This window comes from Erigeron canadensis, chromosome 9, assembly GCF_010389155.1.
Source record: "Erigeron canadensis isolate Cc75 chromosome 9, C_canadensis_v1, whole genome shotgun sequence".
NCBI lineage: Eukaryota > Viridiplantae > Streptophyta > Magnoliopsida > Asterales > Asteraceae > Erigeron > Erigeron canadensis.
The window spans coordinates 3,686,340-3,705,728 of record NC_057769.1 but is presented as its reverse complement, the minus strand read 5'-3'; the positions used below and the strand labels follow the sequence as shown (position 1 = coordinate 3,705,728).

The window sequence follows — 19,389 nt, the reverse complement described above, 5'->3', positions numbered from 1 at the left end:
AATGAAAACATTAGAATTTTGTTGACCTAATAGATATAAGGGATGAGAATATGTGATTGTCATATACCTAACTTAGGTATAGAACCTCTCACATGCTAATTTTTTAATTCATAAAAAATATAGAGGTGAATCATTTATTATAATAAATATCAGAATATTAGTATGTGAAAGGTATTTATACCTAGCTTAGGTATATAACAACCACACACTTACTTTTCTCTAAGAATGTTGGTTACATAGTATACACTTGCAAAATATATAATATAATTATTGCGATTTAATAAGATATTGAATATATATTCATAAAAGTTATAATCATAATCATAAGAATATTTATTATATAGATATGAAATCTATAATTGTATACTGATATTTTTAGAATTGTATATATAAATCATTTTTTATATATCTAAAGACAGTTGTTCTAATAACTTATTAATCAATCACAACTCTCGATTTCTTTAAGTTGACTTTTTTTTTAATTTTGACTTTAATTTATATTTTTTTTATTTTTCATTGCCAATTACATTTTTTAAATAATAAATCAAAAATAATAGCAAATATATATCATATAAATTAATAGTTAATTTATATCATAATAATACGCTCTATCTTATATATACAAAATTAATTAATCAGAAATAAATAAAGTTCAATATAAATGTATCAAGAATTTTTAATACTAATTCTACTTTTTTTTTTTTTAATTTTTTTGAGTTTTTTAGTAATTATCATGACACATATAAGAAAGACAAAACATGTTAAAACGACATCTTTATAGAAAACACTTATAATATTGTAATATTTTAATTAAAATATTTAGGATATAATTCATATAAGAATAAAATATTATTTCTATTAGTGCAAAATGTGAACTTTAATATACTACGTGTAACAATAAAACGAATAAATGATAGTGATATATTATGACTTTTTAATATTTGATTATCGCTAAGTCGGTCGCAGTCTGCAATTTCGATGGACATATTATAATTTTGTTATATTGATAATGTCACAATATTCGTGTATTTTTAAGAATATTTTGATAGACATATCACTAAGAATGTCACATTAAACAACTTTGATAGATATATTTTTAAGAAATATTTCAATATAATTATTTTTTTAATATATAGATCAATTTTTTATCAATAAAAATGGTAAACTAATTTTTAAACTGCAATAAATTAATCTCTAATATTGATAATGTCACAATATTCGTGTATTTAACACGGATTTAAAATTTAGTAGACTTGTCATAGGAGACATTTATTATGTTTAAATTTAAATGACATGTCGTTCATAAAATAAATAAATATAAAAAACCAAGAAACTAAAATGATAGAACATGAAGTCATTTATTAAATAAAAAAAAAACACGGACATAAAAACTACACACCTGAGCCATATATCAAATAAAAAGATGGAGATAAAGTATTTACAAATTTGTGGTTCATTTGGCAGCGAGCTTATATTTTGGTACGCACGTCATGGGTTGGAAACCCACTTGTGGCATTTAGTTTTTGAGCATTTATTTGGGAGGTGATGTAGCGGATGAGTTGTCAAAATTTAAAGGGAAGCAACATGAAAACAAAACGTTAAAAAAAATGACAGAGACAAGCTCTGAGCTATGTCACATCTTCACTTTGACATAGAGAATTACATAGATATATAGATATAATGTTCCCCTCATGAACTTTAAGTTAAAAGGAGCTGTTTAACATGTGTAAAAATTAAGGAGCTGTTTAACATGTGTGAAAATTGATATGAGTAAAACATTAAATAACATTTTCCCTATAGACAAGGGACTTTTGGCAGAAAACCTAATGAAAGGTGATTAAAAAAAAAAAGCATCATGAAGCCTAGTGAAATAATTTCATGATAATTTACCCTAAATTCTAAGAAAATTTTATAATAATTTACCCTAAATTATAAGAAATATCCATGATAATCTAGTAATCTACCCTAAATTCTGTACAAAATTAAGCACAAGAAGATGTCTAATAATTGCAGAAGAAACTCTTTCACAATGTTCCAAAGCTGCAGCCAACGTGCTCCTGAGTAATCATATTTAGGCGTCGTTGCATCACAGCCTTTGATGGGTAAGCAGGAAAACATATTTGGTAGAAGCATGTGTGAGAAGAAGGCAGACGGTTAACTTTCTCATTTGATCGGCAAATGGATAGCTTTGAAGCTAGACCACCGAAACCTTCTACAGGGAGATACTTCACTGACGTCCAGAAGAAGAGAAGAACCTTCCGTTGCTCTGCTGTCATCTTTTCGACAATCTATCATCAATTCAGATTAGAGATATAAACGAGACATGTCGTAAACCACAATGAATATATTTTTTAGACAAAAGTATAACCCATTGAACTAATATCTGTACATGTGTATGCTACTATTATAATCTTTAAATTGAACTCACAAAAAGAGAGCGATTGATGTCAACTACCTGAGCTTACTACTACTATATTAATTTGTAGTGCTTGATAATGTTTAGCTTTGTTACTGGGCTACAAACCTTTTTACCCAAAAAAGAATGAGTAGCATTGTTTCATAGGAATATCTAGGAGAATCTTTATTAAAACTAGGTGACATCATGATCATTATCCAAAAAGTAACTAGTGAATTAACCTATTTGGTAATCCCTTTTACCCAAACACAAGACTGATCTGGTCAATAAACACATTACCTCCCTGATTTTTGGGCCCCGGTTTTTCTTCTAATTCATCCACTTATTTCACCTAACTAGTTAGTTCTCGCTAGCCCAGTCCTATTCTACTAGACAAGTCGTGCAATTATAAGCAAGATGTCACATGTCACCATGATGGCGAAGCAGCGAGATCCCAACATCCTGAAGATAGCAGCAAAGGTTGCCAAATTAGGGATGTAAATAAAGGAAGCCAGAATATTTATCTAGATTCTCGGAGTGAAGAAAGTTAACATAAGGACGATTTAGAGATTGAGGAAGTGTAAGATCGGTACAATATATAGGGTGCGTTTAGTTGTGAGAAATGTTTTCTAGTTTTCCATTTCTTATTTTCTATAAACCGGAAGGAGTTTTCCACCTCTAGAAAACAAATTAAATTTTGAAAACGCATTCAAAACTAGAAAATGCTATTTTCATTTTCCAATATTGGAAACAATGTTCTAATATACTTGGTTAAGTGGGAGGTCAGGGTGGGGGTGGTGTGGGGGCATGGGGCGACGGGGGGTGGGGGAGACGGGGGGAGGGGGCATAGGGAGAGAGTTAACATAATTTGAGGTTTCCAAAATTTAAAACATGGAAAATGAAAAGTGGAAAACAATAAAAAAGAGTTTTTTAATTTTTTCATAAAAAAAAAGTGGAAAACAGTTTTTTCTGTTTTCTTGGAAAACTATGACTTGATCACGTTTTCTGTTTTCCATGATTTCTTGGAAAACAATAATGGAAAACAAGGGGTGTTTTCCTCAACTAAACCCCCTCATAAAGTCCCAAATTGCCTACATAATCTCCTTTAATGTGTTAGTGGTTACATAACGATACAAGAGCCAGATGACAGAGTACCCACATTCACATAAGATTTAAAGGGTACTTTGCGGTATAAGTACGTTCTGATATTAGAAATCATGGGAAGATATTAAAAATACAACTAATTGATGCTAATCAGCTCGCTGATTTACCTGGTATATTAGAATACATTGCATGAAAACAATAATTAATACGTTACAAAGTCAAGAAAACAAAGGAAGTTGAGAGAACACATACCTTCCAGAACCATTTTATTTGGCGATCAGTAACTCTATAGTCCATATATTCTGTATGTGCCTTCCAATCGTCGACACAGATATCACTTTCACTCCCATACAACATCCCATCAAGGTCTCTAAGCTCTAAGCTCTTGAAAATTAATTTCCGAAATTCATCCTTTGTAACAATATCTGTAAATCCTTGAGCGAACCGGGTTACCTGCTGGGTAACAGACGTCAAGAAGCAATGTCTAATGAGAAGATGGATGTACTCCTTCCTATTTCTGCTATTCACAGGAATGTCTTTTCCATTGGGGAGAAGCTCCAAAACTTTCATGGACCCTAACTCTTCAAACTCCCAAACGAAGGTTAGACCAAGGGCGTCTTCATCCACTGCACAAGAATCCATATCCAGTATCTGCTTGCAGCTACTATAAAAGTATGGATCTGACTCCTTTACATCATCCAACGAGATATTGAATCCAGCCAATTGCAAGAAGAACGTCCTGTCAAATACAATGCCGACTTGCATTTTATGCATCAAGGCTAGGGCAATTACCCTGCCTGCAAATTGATAATAATCAAGGTGCGCTGGGTCCTTAGATGCTGCAAACATGAAAAATTACTCAGATTATGTAATATCGATCAAAACACATGATAGTATAACAGAAACATAACAACAGGTGGAAAAAAACCATAATTACCTGGATTAGGAAAGAATCTTCTTCGATCATTGGGGCAAGGAAGGAAGAGAGCATTATGGGGATCAAAGATAGATTGGCACACCAATAAAAACCATTCTCGTAATACACCAGGGCCGGTAGCTTCCTCATTTATGAATCCCATGAATAAGCCACGACGCAAAGCCTTGGTCTTTGCTAGAAAAATATAGTTAAAGGATTCAGCCAACAATTGTGATCTGTCAATAAGCATCTCATGGATGTTGTCATAGTCGTCATTCTTGAGCTCTGGAAGTAACAACATAACCAAATGTCTTCTAGACTGAAAGTCGGTGAGATCCTTATGGTCAAGAATCCACTTGTAATCTTCACCTCTCTTGGCATATCTAAGAATGAGATAACACAAAGCAACCTTATTTAGCCTCATATCCGTCATAAAGATTTCTTCTGCGCCCTCATATAGTTTAGCAATGTGACACACTTGGGTCAAAATCGAGAAATAGTGACCCCATCGAATATTTTTGTCTGCTTTTTGTTTCCCGACTTTTATATGTTCCTCCACTTTGTTGAGGCAGGCTTTCATTGCCGAAGACAGAATAGGAAAGATCGTATAAAAAAAGTCACGGATGTAGCAAGGGTGGGGGTAGGGGTTGTTACCGTAGCAGTAGTGCCTTGGTTGTGAGTGTATGAGATCAGTCTGAAAAGGGACCTGGTGAACAAGGATTGACTTCTTGATAGGGCCCACAAAGTTAGTAAAATCAATGACGTCACCTTCAAAATTCATTGAAGAGGGTGACAAATTAGTGGCAATCTGATATACAAACGGAAGTAAGTCATGAGCTGAAATGACGTCAGGCTGCTTACGATCATCATCACTGTATGGGCCTGGGGGGGAGGAGGAGATGGAAACAGAGGTGAGCATGGATCCAAGACAATTACGACAGAATATATAAAAAGGGTCATCGTGAGCACCGGAAGAAAGGAGCAATCTAGAAAAGTGCAAGAGGAGAGGCGTAAAGATCGGATAAAAAGATTCGGGAACAGAAGTGAAAAAGGATCGAAGGGAATGTAGAGCAGATTGTTTGTGAGGAGGAGACATGTAAAGCAGAACAAGTGCTTCTGGGGCACCATAAGAACGGAAGATATTAAGATAAACAGAAGCACGATAAACGTGGTGTTTGGGGGAGAAAGCGGTTTTAGAGAATTTCTTAAGCTTGGAGTCGAGGAGACAATGATCAAGATGGTCATTCTTGCGGTTACTACTACGACGCATCCTGTAAACAAAGGAAAGCAAATCATTGACATGGTGAGAGGCCATCGGATAGGGGATGCTTGGCATTCGGGCTACTAAATGTAAAGAGGAGTCATTATTAATGATATTAGATTGAAGCAATGTATGCTCAGAATGAAGCTGCTTTCCTGCATATAGTAATCTTTGGAAACTAACCGGGATACCTGTCGTTGCTTCTATTTTCTCGTGAATGGATTTTATGGTTTCATCAGGCTTAACAAACAGAACTAGGCTGCTGCTGGTGTTATCATAATTGTTGGATGATGAAAAGGTCTTAACAAATAATTGGATCATATCGTCACTATTATCCATCATTTGCATTGCTTTTGCTTCTTCTGCTTCCTCATCTACTTCGAGTTTCCGTTTCATGTCGTGGTTATTGATAATGATGATGATAATCCTCTAGATCCGGTGCGAGATCTTCAAACACACCTACTCTGTTCAATTAAATACCTCTTTCCTTTTAGCAATTATCACAAGTACGGTTTAACAAATCAAAGCTTACAACTTTACTATCATCAATGTATCTATAACTATATCTATATCTATCTATATGATATATAGTAAAACAGGATAAGGAGATAGGAGTGACACAGTTTTTTTTTTTTTTATATATCTAATAATTAATTTTGAATATGTGATGATCTTAGATATTTTTATGATTTACTCATATAAGTCCTAATCAAACTATATTTCTAATTATTTGATATTGTTATTTGTTTTCATCTAATGCTGATACTTTGATAAAAATAAAATAAAATAAATTACGTTAACACAATAACCACGGATAATCCTAATTTTCTTGTCATCCAGTGCTCATACTTTGATAGAAAAAATTGCCCCCAAACCAAAATAAAAGAAAATCAGGGTTGTTGAAAGTTAATCTCTTTTTAATCGGCCACACAGAAGGATGAACAACATACCTAGTAATAACCATTGTACTGAGATTTTCAAGCAGATGAAAGTTGTGATTTCAATCCAGGCGAATGGAGTCAAACATGGAGAGTAGAGAGATATAATAACATAACATTGAGACAATAAACATCAGATGACATTGGCGAAAGTCGGAACCCAGGAAAAAAAAAAACATAAAAACCAACAACAATCCAACAGATGACATTTGGTGTTCATAAGTGTTTGGATGATTGGATTTTACATGGACATGTAATAAAAGGAACATGATTCTCCTAATTTTCCTAAAAATCATTTTAATAGCTTTATATTTATATTAGATTGGGACGTGCATTCTCTTTCCTAATTTCACTATCGGTCACAATCTTATTAATTAATGAGATTTTTGAACTAACAACTTAGAAGAATTATCCGTACCCATAGTAAAAATCTAAAAACAAAAACCTTCTATCGTCTGTTTGGTTGTAAAACATGTTTTTTAATTTTACATTTATAATTTTTTTAAAAATGAAACGGCTTTTATTTTTTATAAAATAAAAAAAAATTTTGAAAACGCATTCTAATTTTTAAACTTGAAAACATGTTAAAGATGTAAGGCGAGAGAAAAACAAAAAAAAAGTGTTTTTCAAGTTTTCTATTGAAAAATAGAAAATATTATTTTTTGTTTTCTTGAAAAACATTCTTAGAAAACTATCATTAGAACACGTAATCTGTTTTTCATGTTTTTTTGAAAAACAAAAATGAAAAACAAGGGGTGTTTTCTGCAACCAAACGCCCCCTTAATCCTTAAATTGATCCTTTCTTACTAATTTACAATCATTTATCCGATTTGCGCTCTTTGTAGTATTTTTAGCAGTTTAAAACATATTATTATTATTATTATTATTATTATTATTATTAAATAATAAAGTTGATTTTAAAAACCTTAAGCCGACACTGCTCCATGGCCTTAATATATCTACTTCTTCAACAAAAACACAACATATTTCCCATCCCACTAAACAGTTAACTCACTACAAAATATTGCGGACTTGTTTATGCAACGTTGATGGTCATGTCAAAGAAAAACTTTGGGGTTAGCCATTAATGTAGGTTTTGTAACACTACAAACAGAAATTTAAGGGTCACGATGAAGCGCCGTCAGACGCTCGTTTTGGACGGAGATGAGTTTTGGATTCCGGTGAAGTGGTTTGGATGATGGATCCAGGGGTATATGTATGATACAAATATAATATTTATTTAGAGCGTGCTGATAACATGTTGTAAAGAAAAAATATGGAGAAAAGAGGATTATCTTATTTGCTTCAATGAGATTAGGGTTATCACCTTTATATAATGTACATAATTTTGGGGAATAAATTAAGAGCAAAATAGTCACACGTGATATATATTTGTATATATAACAATTGAAAGGTTTTTATGTTTTCATATTATCTAAGAAAATACCCCTTTACGGGTTGACTCGATTCAAAATTTATCAGTGGAATTTCGAGTGAAGATTCAAAATTTTGCTATAGATTTGCATGCTACCTTCAAAGAGATATTCAATGAGGATAAAAGGCAAGAAACGATAACGTAGATGGTGAAATACTGAAATGATTGGACTTCTTGGAATATTTAAAGAATATATGGTTAAATTTGGTTTCCTTAATTTCTTCTATTTGTGTTTTTATGCATGTATGCCTGATAGTGTGTATGTCTGTACACTCATCAGGTTCTATGAATATCTGGAAAATAATAATAATAATAATAATAATAATAATAATAATAATAATAATAATAATAATAATAATAATAATAATAATAATAATAATTGATATTTTTATAAGAAAAAATAAAATAATTATAATAATCTACCAATAGACTAAAACAGAATTGCAGCGTTCTTTGATTAACACATGTCATAATATTTGAGCGACACGTGTCTCTTTTAGTCGATATCCTAATTTGAATCTTCCTTATTATAATCAAATACCATATATATTAAATTAAAAATAAAAATACTGTTAGCTATTTAAATTTTGTTTGTTTCCGCACAACACTAAAAGTGTTTTAATATCCATATTATATTTGGAATTTTTTTATAATGTTTATCAAATCTTCGACTTGTCCTAACTTGATAAATATTAAATAGTATTTTGATATTAAAACTAGTTTATTACCCACGTAACACGTGAGATTTGTATATTTTTTGCATTAAAAAACTTTTTATATCAGAAAACTATTAATATCTAAAAAAACTTTACAACCTTTTAAACCATAATTAGAATATCATATTAATTATCAAAGAAAAATATTAACAAATAATGTTTTCAACCATAAAACTAAAATATATATATAAAGTATTAAAGAGATATTTTTATTAACACTAAGTTGTAACACTAAATATTAACAAAACATACAACTAAAATCCATTACCAAAAAATTATTAGTGAAGTTAAGATATATTATTATATTATCAACAAATAAATAAACATATAGTAAATTTATTAATTTTTTTTATCACAACTTAAATATCATATCCAATTTATTAACCTATTTTAAGTCAAAATTTTTATCAAATTCTCAGTTAGACGACATTAGAAATACAAATATATAAATAAATAAAACTTTGTATACATAAAAATATAATATATAGTATATAAATAAATGACTTTTTTTTATAAGTTATAATATTAAAAAATAAGGAGTATTAATATAAAGATTTTGTTAATGAAATTATTAAGTGATATTCAATTAGACCATTATTAAACTAAAATAAATAAAATTAATTGACTTATTTGTATAAATGTAATAAGGACTAAAAATGTTATTGACTAATTTTTTGGTCAATGATGATGTCATAAAAAAAATCTAATGGTGAAAAATTAAAGGTAAAACTTAATCAATTGTTTACAATTTCTCAATTTAGAATTAAAGTTTTTGTTTTAATATATATTAAAGATAGATTGATACTTTGAAGTTTATCTGTATCATTATTTTGATATCATTCCATATAACAATTAATCGCTATCAATAGATCGTATTTCAAATTATAAGACCGGCCAAAATCTTTATAATGATAATATAAATATAGTTATAAGGTATAATAAGTGAATCCGTACATGATATATATATATATATATATATATATATCATGACAAATTAAAGACTAGTTATTATATATATATATCGTAATAAAGAACAGACTAAAGACAAAGAAAAAGTATAAGGTAAAAGACTGAAATACCCTTCATGTGGGGTTGTTCACGGGAGTGAGATGATGATCGTCAACTTAAAGGACAAAACACGAACCTTATTCTCCTATAAAGGACTGCCAATGAGGTTAATGAACCACAAGAATAAAACATGATTTTTTGAGTAAACCACACGGACGATTTATGCCGATAACTCTAAATTAAAATCCTTTAGCTTAGTCATGTTCAATACTCCTTTTCCTAGCGCAACTTTCACTTGATCCATTTTAGCATTGTTTGGCAACATGATACTACTTGTAAATTTGCAATTGCCACTTTCAGCTCGATGCCATTCATCCTTCTTATCTTCTTTAGATTTGTCCTAAAAAGCTTGTTGATATCACTTGCAAGGAGAGGGTCATAATACAAATGTGGTACATGTACCAGCCAGTTACATTTTTTTTTTTTTTTGGTATAGAAGGGAAGTTTGACTAAACGAATAAAGGACTAATTAATAGGAGTATTATAGGTATATGAAGTCTAACTATGTAATTTGTGAAATGGAAGGGAGAAACGCTTTAATAGGAAACTAGAATTTCAACCCGCGCGGAAGAAGATATATCACTTTTTTTAAAGAACGATGTGTAAAGCGATAAAGAAACTAAGAAAAATATAGCTAACTGAAGTATAATCAGCGGCCTTTTTCTTATGTTGCTGGACTTGAACCGAACATATCCAATAAGCATAACAGGGATATTCCGAAAGGCATTTGAACATACATCCATCTGCTACTTCATAAAGTTTCTATCACTAAAGTTATACAATGGTAGGTAATATACAACACCAAAGAGTTACCACATTATTGGTCCTGCACACTACAATATTTTGCATTTCGCTTAGATAGACATATACTCTGCACTTCTGCAGTTGACTATAAACACATACTATTAGTCCTACACACTACGGTAAGGAAAATACATATCATTAGTTCTACACATACAGTACAATCTTTGTGCAATTCACTTACACATACATATACCCAAGATCCTCACCTCCACTTAGACTATCCGTAAAACATATGACAAGATAATAGCGAAAAGTAGCATAGTTACGACACAGTCATTAGCAAAGACAGTCACAACATTAGCAATATGTTGTTCCGAGGACTCTCTTGCGATGCTTTCTGCATCAATATCTTTAGCATCCATTCCAAATTGACTCGAGTAAAATAGTAAATAAAAATAGTGATACAAAAATTCAAATAGAACATAAACTTGGTTAATAAATTAAATAATTAGTTTTTAGTCTTGGAGTTATTCTAAAAGATATTGGCTAATGTTTAATAATTTAAGCACAAAAATGGTCTTCTGATCATCAGCAAATCTTGTTGCTGTATATGGTTACAACCCAACTAAAAAGCAATACTTCTATATGGTTAAAATAAATGGATAATGGCATACGAATGTAAACCTATGACAAAATGGTTATATAATGTAGTAACCTACTCAGGTGGCTATGTAATGTGTGCACCTATGTTTTTTTGGGTATACTATGTAAGGACCTTTTTATTTGAGTCAATCAATGTAAGAACCTATATATATATATATTTTTGGCTATATTATGTAAGGTCCGTACATATTTTACATAGTATAGCCAAAAAAACATAGGTGCATACATTACATAGCCACCCGAGTAGATCACTACATTATATAACCATTTTGTCATAGGTGGTTACATTCGTATGTCATTATCCCTAAAATAAATAACACTACTTGTAACTTAAGCTAAAGAACAACCCAAAATAATAAAAATCTAAAGAAAAGCCACCACCAAAATGGTTAAACAGTAAGACAAATTGAAAACCCATAAACAATATATGTATACGGTTACAACTTATTACAACCCAAAACCTAGAAAATTGATTGAACCCCCCAAAAAAGTAAAATACATACTTTTAATCAATCTCTGAAAAAAGGAACAGAGCTCTAACAGCTGAAATGAATCAACACCCCTGCACGCAGATGCTTTTGTTTGAAACGACTGGATCGCCATAAACAACTGGATCGCCATAATCGTGTTGCCATAAAAACTGATAAAATACATAGTTGAAGATAAGAGGATGATTTCACCTAAGCGGCAATGAGACTTGATTGATGATGGCCTGATGGGCAAACCAATGGAAGAGTCGCACAAGAGGGGGAAAGTCTGGATGGAAAAAGGTGGAGGGAGATACATGAAGGGAATTCGGGGAGAGATGACTCGGAGTGAGGGAAAAAAAAAAAAAAAACATTTGTAGCCCATTCATTGGGCTGGATTTGCTACAGTACCAGCTACAGTAACATCACTCTCACCATCGACATACATGCCTTGTTATATATATATAATATAGATATAGACAGTTGGACATTGGGCCTAAGACCTAATGACTGAAGGTCATCAAAAAGAAGCATCATAAAGCCTAATGAAATAATCTGATGATAATTTACCCTAAATTCTGAGAAAATTTCATGATAATTTACCCTAAATTCTGAGAAAATTTCATGATAATTTACTCTAAATTCTGAGAAATTTCCATGATAATCTACCCTAAATTCTTTACCAAACTAGGCACAAGAAGATGTCTAAAAATTGCAGAAGAAACTCTCACAATGTTCCAAAGCTGCAGCTAACGTGCTCTTGAGTGATAGTATTTAGGAGTCGTTGCATCACAGCCTTTGATGGGTAAGCAGGAAAACATAATTGGTAGAAGCATGTGTGAGAAGAAGGCAGGTGGTTAACTTTCTCAATTGATTGGCAAATGTATAGCTTTGAAGCTAAACCACCGAAACCTTCTACAGGTAGATACTTCACTGACGTCCAGAAGAAGAGAAGAACCTTCCGTTGCTCTGCTGTCATCTTCCTAACAATCTGTCACCAATTCAGGTCAGAGATATAAACACAAGACATGTCGTAAACTAATATCTGTACAGATGTATGCTACTACTAAACTCTTTTAATTGAACTCAAAAAGAGAGCCACAACAACAATTGATGTCAACTAACTGAACTTAAAAGTTACGCATACAGGATTGATATATAATGGATTTGCTTCCAAATTATACACACACCATTATTCTATTTGTAGTGCTTGGTAATGTTTAGCATTGTTACCAACCGGGCTAAAAGACTTTAACCTAAAAAATAATGTTTAGCATTGTTTCATAGGAATATCTAGGATTCTTTATTAAAACTAGCAAGTGACATCATGATAATAATCCAAAAAGTGACTAGTAAGTAAGTAAACCCAATGCCGTCTTCCACGGGTTTTGGGTCCGAATACCGTATTCGACGATGTATTGGGGAGGTTGAGATGTAGACAGCCTTACCCTTACCAAAGGCAGAGAGGCTGCTTCCAGGTTCTACCAAAGGTAGAAAAGAACTTGCAACCTTGCCACATGAGGATCGAACCCTTGACATCTTTCTCCAGAGGTAAAGGCTCCAACCACTTGATCCAACCCACTTGGTTCAAAACGTAAGTAGTGAAGTAACCTATTTGGTAATCCCTTTTACCCAAAGACTGATCTGGGGAACTTCCATATGCTTAAACACAAGATTGATCTGGTCAATCAACACATTACCTCCCTGATTTTTGGGCCCAGCTTTTCTTCTTATTCATCTACTTATTTCGCCTAACTAACTAGTTGGATCTCACTAACCCAGACCTATTCTACTAGACAAGTGGTGCTATGATAATCAAGATGTCACGGGTCGCCATGATGGCAGAGCAGTGAGATCCAAACATCCTTAAGATAGCAGCAAAGGTTGCCAGATTAGAGATGTAAAAAAAAGGGAAGCCAGAATCTTTATCAGAGTGGAGTAAGTTAAAAATAGGGCGATTTAAAGACTGAGGAAGTGTAAGATTAGTACCAAATACAAGGTCCCAAAGTTGCCTACAGAATCTCATATACTGTGTTATTGGTTACATAACAATACAGAATCTCCTATGACGGAGTACCCACATTCACATAAGATTTTAATGGTACTTTGTAGTAGAAATATGTTCTGGTATTAACTATGATGGGAAGATATTAGAGGGGAAACCAATTGATGTTAATCCGCTCACTGATATATCTGGTATATTAGTTTACACAGCTTGAAAATAATAAATAATATGTTGCAAAATAAAGAAAACAAAGGATAGTTGAGAGAACACATACCTTCCAGAACCATTTTATTTGGCGATCAGTAACTTTATAGCCCTCATATTCTGTATGTGCCTTCCAATCGTCGATAGAGATATCACCTTCACTCCCATACAACATCCCATCCAGGTCTCTAAGCTCTAAGCTCTTAAAAAATAATTTCCGGATATCATCCTTTGTAACAATATCTGTAAATCCTTGAGCAAACCGGGCTACCTGTTGGGTAACAGACGTCACAAACCGATGTCTAATGAGAAGATGAACGTACTCCTTCCTATTTCTGCTATTCACAGGAATGTGTTTTCCATTGGGGAGAAGCTCCAAAACTTTCATGGACCCTAACTCTTCAAACTCCCAAATGAAGGTTAGACCAAGGGTGTCTTCATCCACTGCACAAGGATCCATATCCAATATCTGCTTGCAGCTACTATACAAGTATGGATCTGCATCCTTTACATCATCCAACGAGATATCGACTCCAGCCAATTGCAAGAAGAATGTCTGGTCAAATACAATGCCCACTTGCATTTTATGCATCAAGGCTAGGGCGATTACCCTGCCTGCAAATTGATAATAATCAAGGTGAAATGGGTCCACCTTAGATGCTGCAAGTATGAAAAATTACTCACATTATGTAATATCAATCAAAACACATGATAGTATAACAGAAACAAAATAACAGGTGGAAAGTAAAACCATAATTACCTGGATTAGGAAATAATCTTCTTCGATCATTGGGGCAAGGGAGGAAGAGAGCATTATGGGGATCAAAGATAGATTGGCACACCAAGAAAAACCATTCGCGTAATACACCAGGGCCGGTAGCTTCCTCATTTTTAAACCCCACGAATAAGCCACTACGCAATTCATCGGTCTCTGCTGGTAAAATATAGTTAAAAGATTCAGCCAACAATTGTGATCTGTCAATAAGCATCTCAAAAGTGTCCTCATAGTCGTCTTTCACGAGCTCTGGAAGTAACAGCATAACCAAATGTCTCCTAGAGTGAAAGTCAGTGAGATCCTTATGGTCAAGAATCCAATGGTAATCTTCACCTCTCTTGGCATATCTAGGAATAAGGTAACACAAAGCAACCTTGTTAAGCCTCATACCCGTCATAAAGATTTCTTCAGTGCCCTGATATAGTTTAGCAATGTGATACACTTGGGTCAAAATCAAGAAATAGTGACCCCATTGATCTTTTTTGTCTGCTTGGTGTTTCCCGACTTTTATATGTTCCTCCACTTTGTCGAGGCAGGTTTTCGTTGCCGAAGACAGAACAGGAAAGATCGTATAAAAAAAGTCACGGATGTAGCAAGGGTGGGGATTGGGGTTGTTGCCATAGCAGTAGTGCCATGGTAGTGAGTGTATGGGATCAGTCTGAAAAGGGACCTGGTGAACATGGATTGACTTCTTGATAGGGCCCACAAAGTTAGTAAAATCAATGACGTCACGTTCAAAATTCACTGAAGAGTGTGACAAATTAGTGGCAATCTGGTGTACAATCTGAAGTAAGTCATGAGCTGAAATGACGTCAGCCTGCTTATAATCATCATCTCTGTATGGCCCTGGGGGGGAGGAGGAGATGGAAACAGAAGCGAGCATGGATCCAAGACGATTACGACAGAATAAGTAGAAAGGATCATCATGAGCACTGTAAGAAAGGAGCAATCTAGAAAAGTGCATGAGGAGAGGCGTAAAGATTGGATAGAAAGATTTGGGAACACAAGTAATAAAGGATTGAAGGGAACTTAGGGCACATTGTTTGTGAGGAGACATGTAAAGAAAAACAAGTGCTTCTGGGGCACCATAAGAACGGAAGATATTAAGATAAACAGAAGCACAATAAACAGGGTGTTTGGGGGAGAAAGCGGATTTAGAGAATTTCTTAAGCTTGGAATCGAGGAGACGATGATCAAGATGGTCATTGTTGCAGTTGCTACAACGACGCAACCTGTAAACAAAGGAAAGCAAATCATTGACAAGGTGAGAGGCCTTCGGATGGGGGATGCTTTGCGGCATACGGGCTACTAAATGTAAAGTGGAGTCATTTTTAATGATATTAAATTGACGCAATGTATGCTCAGAATGAAGCTGCTTTCCTGCATATAGTAATTTTTGGAAACTAACCGGGATACCTGTCGTTGCTTCTATTTTCTCGTGAATGGATCTTATGGTTTCATCAGGCTTAACAAACAGAACCAGGCTGCTGCTGCTTCTTCCGCTGCTATTGGATGATGAAAAGTTCTTAACAAATAATTGGATCATACCATTATTATTACTATTTATCCGCATTGCTTCTGCTTTGTCTGCTTCTTCTACTTCGAGTTTCTGTTTCTTGTCGTTGTCCGGTACACCTACTCTGTTCAATTAAATACCTCTTTCCTTTTAGCAATTATCACAAGTAAGGTTTAACAAATCAAAGCTTACAACTTTACTATCATCAATGTATCTATAACGATATCGATATCTATCCATATGATATATAGTAAAACAGGATAAGGAGATAGGAGTGACACAGTGTCTTTTTTTCTTTCTTTCTTTCTTTTTTAATCTATTTAATAATTCAATTTTTTTTTTAAGTTTTAAATATGTGATAATCCTATATATATATATATATATAGTTTTATAATTTACTTATACAATTCCTACTAGATTTTAGACCCGTGTCAAATACATGGGATTTACAACATTATTAATATAAAAATTAGTATATGGAACAAAAATTACTTATACGTTAAATGTATAAATATATCAAAAAAATAATTGAGATATTCAAATCTAAATACTTGATGCTAAATCATATCAAATCTGGATGATGTAGCACAGTTTCTTTTATACAAACTCTTCTAAAGAAGCAATGTTTTAATCTTGATTTTACAATTAACTGAGTTCTCATTGATGTATTGCAAAAAGTAATTTTATTTTCATTAGCCATGGTTGTTAAGAACAACAAAAGTAGCAGCTGGTTCGTGGGTTTTTTTTTAATGATTTCAGGTGTTGTGATTTTATTTGTAGGGTTCGATTTATATAAGAAGAACTAGTCTTAATGCCCGTACGATGTACGGATTATATAATATATGATGATACAGTTATGTGGTTGTGGCTGCTAGATACCTAAGTTGGGGTATAGATCCCTTCACATATTATGAAAACTCATGAATTGTATAATATATTTGTTTAATTTGGATTTTTAAAACTTGGCATATATCTTATATTTTAAGATATTGTATTCCGTATTGATATATTAGTTATTAACATTATTAATTTTTTCATAAATCATATATATGGAATTTTAGTATAATAATAATAATAATAAAATATATAATGATATATATATAATCTAAATATTAGTATTATCTCCTTACTATCAGAGTTAGAAATACTAATAATGTAGTCAAAATTGGTGCTCTTTGGAAGATGAAATGGGTTAACTGCATGTTTATAGTTGATTGAATGCTTGCTACTGATTGCTGCTGAATGGTACTGATATTGCTCAAAATGTGTATGTGAATTGGAATAGTGAGCTGTGAAAGATGAAGCTACTTGGTCCTCTTCTAGCACATTTTGAGTCTGTAAATGTTTGTAAAGGATGAAAGTGAAGATTTTGTTTGTATGTTTGAAACTTTGAATATAGGCTGACATTGTATAGAAATAGAGTTGGTTATGTCTGCAGTATAGTTTTGAATATGGGCTTGTATTGTCTTTGGTTATGACCAAGCTTTTTGACTTGATTGTAAATATCTTGAATATCAATATATTTCACAAGTTTAGTTAAAAAAAAATATTAGAATTTTATTACATTTAGTTAATTATGAATTATGAATATTTTTTAATTACACCAAAGTGACACATGTCATGCAAGGAATGTGCCAAGTGTCGATCAAAAACCTTTTTTATATTAAAACTAAGAAATAGTATTTGATTACAACTAGATAATTATGAATTCGGAATCTTTTTTTAATAACACCAAAAGTGACACATGTCTTATAAGGAATGCGCCAAATGTCGATAAAAAAAAATACGCAATCCTGTTTTAGCATATTGGTAGATTTCTATCCTAAATATAGTTTGATTCCAATTACTAAAATGATTATCCTAAGTATAGTATGATTACAATTACTAATAACAACAATATTACAATTAGTTTGATTATTAATAATATAAAATAAAATATCAATATAAATATTAATTAGTATTAATCCAAATGTTGTATCCTTTCCAACTTTTAGCTATATTTTGTTAATTGATAAACATTATGCAATAAAGTATTAATTATTTTTAAATTGGGTTAAAGTGTAAATTCGTGATGGAAAACCAAAAAGTGTATTAAATTAGACATGGGTTGATTTAATTAATTTAAAGAAATTGAGGATTGTGATCGGTCAACTGGGGTTTAGGTCAGTTTTGTATATATTAAGATTAAGAATCAAAGTATACTTCTACAAACTATAATTGATAGAAAAATTTACTTATATGAGTTCTAATGACCTAATCAAACTATATTTTTAATTATTATTAATTAAATAATTTGATATTGATATATGTTTTCATCTAATGCTGATACTTTGATAGAAAAAATTACGTTAACCCAATAACCCCGGATAATCCTTTTTTTTTTTTTTTTTTTCATCCAGTGCTCATACTTTGATAGAAAAAGTTGCCCCCAAAATCAAAATAAAAGAAAATCAGGGTTGTTGAAAGTTAATCTCTTTTTTAATCGGCCACAAAGAAGGATAAACATACCTAGTAATAACCATTGTACTGAGATTTTCATCCAGATGAAAGTTGTGATTTCAATCCAGGCGAATGGAGTCAAACACAGAGCTTAGATGTTGAGTAGCGAAAGTCGGAACCCAGGAGCAAAACCAACAACAATCCAACCAAATGGAACTTATGTTTTGTCCCCATTAGGGGCAAATATACTCGTATGTTTTAACATCCTGTTAAACTCGTATTATTATATATACTAAAAAAGCATGAATTGGTTTGCGTGCGTTATATATTTTTAACACTTTTAGTCTCTATTGTTAAATTTGTTGCAGCAATGGTCCTCATCAGCTAACGGCTGCTAATTTTTTCCTACAGTTATAGTCCCTGTCATTAAATTTGTTACAACAATGGTCCATATCAGCTAACTTTAACCTTTTAACTTTAGGTTTCTTATTTTTTCCTGCAGTTATAGTCCCTGTCATTAAATTTGTTACAACAATGGTCCCTATCAGCTAACTTTAACCTTTTAACTTTAGGTTTCTTAATATTTGTCACATAACTTTAACGTTTTATCTTTTGTCACATAACTTTAATTTTTTTTACTTTTAGCACAAAAGTTTGCTTTTATTTAGTTTTTAAACCTATGTTTTTCTAACTATTGCCATGAAAGTTTCAAATTTTTTTTACTTTTTATGATGGAAACTTTT

The 19,389-nt window shown here is 32.2% G+C and overlaps 2 protein-coding genes across 2 annotated transcripts; both read right to left on the bottom strand.

The window, feature by feature from the left end:
* Nucleotides 1–1,723: 1,723 nt before the first annotated feature.
* Nucleotides 1,724–6,812, bottom strand: LOC122581548 (E3 ubiquitin-protein ligase UPL5-like). The gene is made up of 4 exons (XM_043753777.1): nucleotides 6,627–6,812; nucleotides 4,437–6,140; nucleotides 3,752–4,338; nucleotides 1,724–2,288 (listed from the first exon to the last, which is right to left on the bottom strand). The coding sequence occupies exons 2-4, from the start codon at nucleotides 6,070–6,072 to the stop codon at nucleotides 2,025–2,027; spliced, it is 2,487 nt and encodes an 828-aa protein (XP_043609712.1). The 5' UTR covers nucleotides 6,073–6,140; nucleotides 6,627–6,812; the 3' UTR covers nucleotides 1,724–2,024.
* Nucleotides 6,813–11,626: 4,814 nt separating this feature from the next.
* Nucleotides 11,627–18,889, bottom strand: LOC122583028 (E3 ubiquitin-protein ligase UPL5-like). Its single transcript, XM_043755464.1, has 4 exons — nucleotides 18,716–18,889; nucleotides 14,677–16,331; nucleotides 13,987–14,576; nucleotides 11,627–12,698 (listed from the first exon to the last, which is right to left on the bottom strand). The coding sequence occupies exons 1-4, from the start codon at nucleotides 18,727–18,729 to the stop codon at nucleotides 12,435–12,437; spliced, it is 2,523 nt and encodes an 840-aa protein (XP_043611399.1). The 5' UTR covers nucleotides 18,730–18,889; the 3' UTR covers nucleotides 11,627–12,434.
* Between the last annotated feature and the right edge of the window lie 500 nt (nucleotides 18,890–19,389).